Genomic DNA, 3,065 nt, shown 5'->3' with positions numbered 1-3,065 from the left:
CTCAAGAAATTTGGTGTCATAAACATATTATTTGCTCTAAGGAACAATGCAAAAGCAAGATCAGCATTTCGCAATACGTCGACATGGACATGGAAAAACAAGACGAGAGTTCGACCAAAAACCTGCTAGAACAAGTTTGTTAATATGATATGACAACCAGGAGAATATGGTACCTTCAAAACCCCAAATTTACTAGAAATAAGACGGGACATGAAAACAAAAAGAACAGAATAAAACAGTCCATATTGATATCAAAATCCAGACTGCCAAGTCTTCAAAACCCTCTTGAATCAAATATGGCCTACAACAACTCTAAATAGTTCTTTCATGCTGTTTTTGTATCAAAAGCAGAAGTCTACATAATTTAAATTCCAGCAAACGCTTTCTTCCCAGTTGAGGATCCTGCAGGAATAACCTTCAACACATTGAACCTCACTGTCTTCGACAATGGCCTGAAATTCAAAGGATAAATGTGAGACTCAATGGGAAGAATTTATCATATCACGAGGATCAATGGGAATAATTTAGCATATCTTGATGTACCTGCATTGGCCAATAATAACATGATCTCCCTCCTTTACACGAAAGCAAGGAGAAATATGGGCAGGAATGTTGGAGTGCCTTTTCTCATACCTGAGGGAGACAAGAAACAAAATACATCAAAATCATGAAGAGAAAAATCGGGTGGTGAGGTGGTGGGAGGGGGATCGGGGAAGTACCTCTGATACTTCTTGACATAATGTAGGTAGTTCCTCCTGACAATAATGGTTCTGACCATCTTAGCACTATGGCAAGTTCCAGCTAAAATGCGGCCCCTAATAGAGACAGTTCCAGTGAAGGGGCATTTCTTATCAATGTACGTACCTGCATGAACACAACAGAATTGCAAGTAAATAGCGTTGCGAAGCAAAATGCTTCATTCCTAAGACGTTCTCCTTTTCACTGGATAATCCTTATTTCCAGCAACAATTCAGAGAACATGTGAGCAAGAAACGCCTAAATATCGGACCGTACTAAAAACACACAAGGTACATAGTATAATTGATGATGCTTTAAGGATTAAACATTCTTTTTTTCATCCATTTATCTAATAGGTATCATTGTATTAATGCAGAAACAACCGCCCATTCTATGACTAGAAGGTTATAATATCATCAACAATACAGCTAATAAAGTTTTTACAATACGTTCTTAATAAAAAACAACCACCCATTCTACAGCATTACTGATTATTGGAAACGAAGGTACCAATGAATCTCAACCCAGATTAACATGATCACAGCTGTTATCAGTGATAAAACCACAAAGTGAAAATTCTATAGAGGAAGACAACCAGTTCAGAATAAACAGTACGTTGAGCTACCAACGTTTAATGCTTGAGCGAATTCGAAAGTTAAAAGAATTAAACACATTCATATTACCAAACCAAGAAACAAAGCAATCGGAGTTTAAGAAGACAGAACCTTCAATGGCTTCCCTAGGCGTCTTGAATCCTAATCCAATACTCTTGTAGAAACGGTTCCCGCCCTTTCCAGGTCGCTTTCCCTTCCCAATCTTTTTGGAGCTATTTTGTATCGAAACAGAACAAAAACTACATCAGGAAAGAGAATCACAAAAACTAATCCGAAAAACAGAAATAAAATCAGGATTACAGCAAACAATAAAAAATAAGAACTCGAACATATGCCATAGTAAATCAAACAGAGAAAAGTAAATCAATTCGTTTACCAGAGAAAAACTTTGGGTTGTTTCAAAAACGCCTTCTCGGTCTGCAGAAAAAGAAGGAAGAGCTCAGATACAGAACGCTGAAGACAACAAAACGGAAACAAAGAAGGTTTGAACTGAAAAAAGAAGTGAAAGCCGTCGATTGAATGGAAACCTGTTCCGCCATGATTAGAACTTCTGAAGAGAGCAGGAGCTGTGGTTTGCTCAGGCGGCCGAAGGAGGAGACTTTGATTACTGGAAGAAACCCTAAAGCTGCTTCAGAGAGTTATAGAGCAGACGGGACAATAAAATGGGCTTATTAGCAATATTGGGCCTATACATGAAAATGGGCCTACTTTTAAATAATGTGAATTAAATATATTTTTTTCTTTTAAAAAATAACATTAGTTTATGATTTTTTAAGTTAAATATATATATATATATATAAATATAAATGTTGCTTTCTTTAATTATCGTTCTCAAATGAATTTACTCGCTCATGTTTTCTAAAACATTACTCGCAAACGTGACTCGAGGCCTAACATATGCCGACGTTGTCTGCGACGTTCGAATTTCTTACGACTAACTTGTTTACTGGGTTACAATAAGTGTTGCACAATAGCTGTTCCACTATCGTAAGAGTGTGATTGTAACAAGTGTATATATATAATGGTTATATAAATTGAAAGTTGCATTAAATTGATTTAATTCATCCAACTAAATTTTGATTGAAATTACGTAGTTAACCCATACCAGTCGACGATCATATACCCACCCCAAAGGCATCCAAAGTTCTCAACTTGAATCGAGATTTCTGTTTAAAGATTTTCATTCAGCCTACTCTACCTATATTCAACATATTCGAGATGACCTTAGAGTGCGTTGAAGAAGTGAATCCTATAGAGCTCACCAAACTTGGCAACTCTACACATCCTAGCCTTGCTTGTTCGGGTCGGTTGACAAGAACGTCAACCAATTGAGTGTGGGAGGATGTCATGGTCATGCATGTCCAAGGCGTGTTGTCAATGGCCGCATGACAAATATCCCAATCTTGTTTATCCAGGACGTGTTGTTGCACGCCCGTCACTAAACCCCTTTTACATGCTTTCATCCTAGATAGGTCTTTACCCTTCCATATTGAGTTAGTATAAGAGTGTATGATCGTTCACCAAAATCGTGTCTACACCTGCAAGGGCTAAAATGCTCCAAAATGTACTATAAAGGGATATGAATAGTTGTCAACTTCTTCCTACCCGATAGTTATATGCAATAAGCAGTTGTTATTGTATTTTGCTTACATTCCATTTTGGTCAAAGATATATGTCTTAACTATATAAAAAGTGCTTCAATAAGATCCCCTC

The 3,065-nt window shown here is 37.1% G+C and overlaps 1 protein-coding gene across 1 annotated transcript; it reads right to left on the bottom strand.

Moving 5' to 3' along the window:
* Positions 1-223: 223 nt before the first annotated feature.
* On the bottom strand, positions 224-2,018 carry LOC111798028 (small ribosomal subunit protein uS17). Its single transcript, XM_023680977.2, has 6 exons — positions 1,880-2,018; positions 1,729-1,769; positions 1,464-1,564; positions 720-864; positions 544-633; positions 224-452 (listed from the first exon to the last, which is right to left on the bottom strand). The coding sequence occupies exons 1-6, from the start codon at positions 1,889-1,891 to the stop codon at positions 365-367; spliced, it is 477 nt and encodes a 158-aa protein (XP_023536745.1). The 5' UTR covers positions 1,892-2,018; the 3' UTR covers positions 224-364.
* Positions 2,019-3,065: the final 1,047 nt, after the last annotated feature.

Source organism: Cucurbita pepo, chromosome 7, assembly GCF_057944985.1.
Source record: "Cucurbita pepo subsp. pepo isolate OVF chromosome 7, ASM5794498v1, whole genome shotgun sequence".
In the NCBI taxonomy this organism is placed as follows: Eukaryota; Viridiplantae; Streptophyta; class Magnoliopsida; order Cucurbitales; family Cucurbitaceae; genus Cucurbita; species Cucurbita pepo.
Note: the sequence above shows the minus strand (reverse complement) of the source record. Positions and strands in the feature narration are given on the sequence as shown.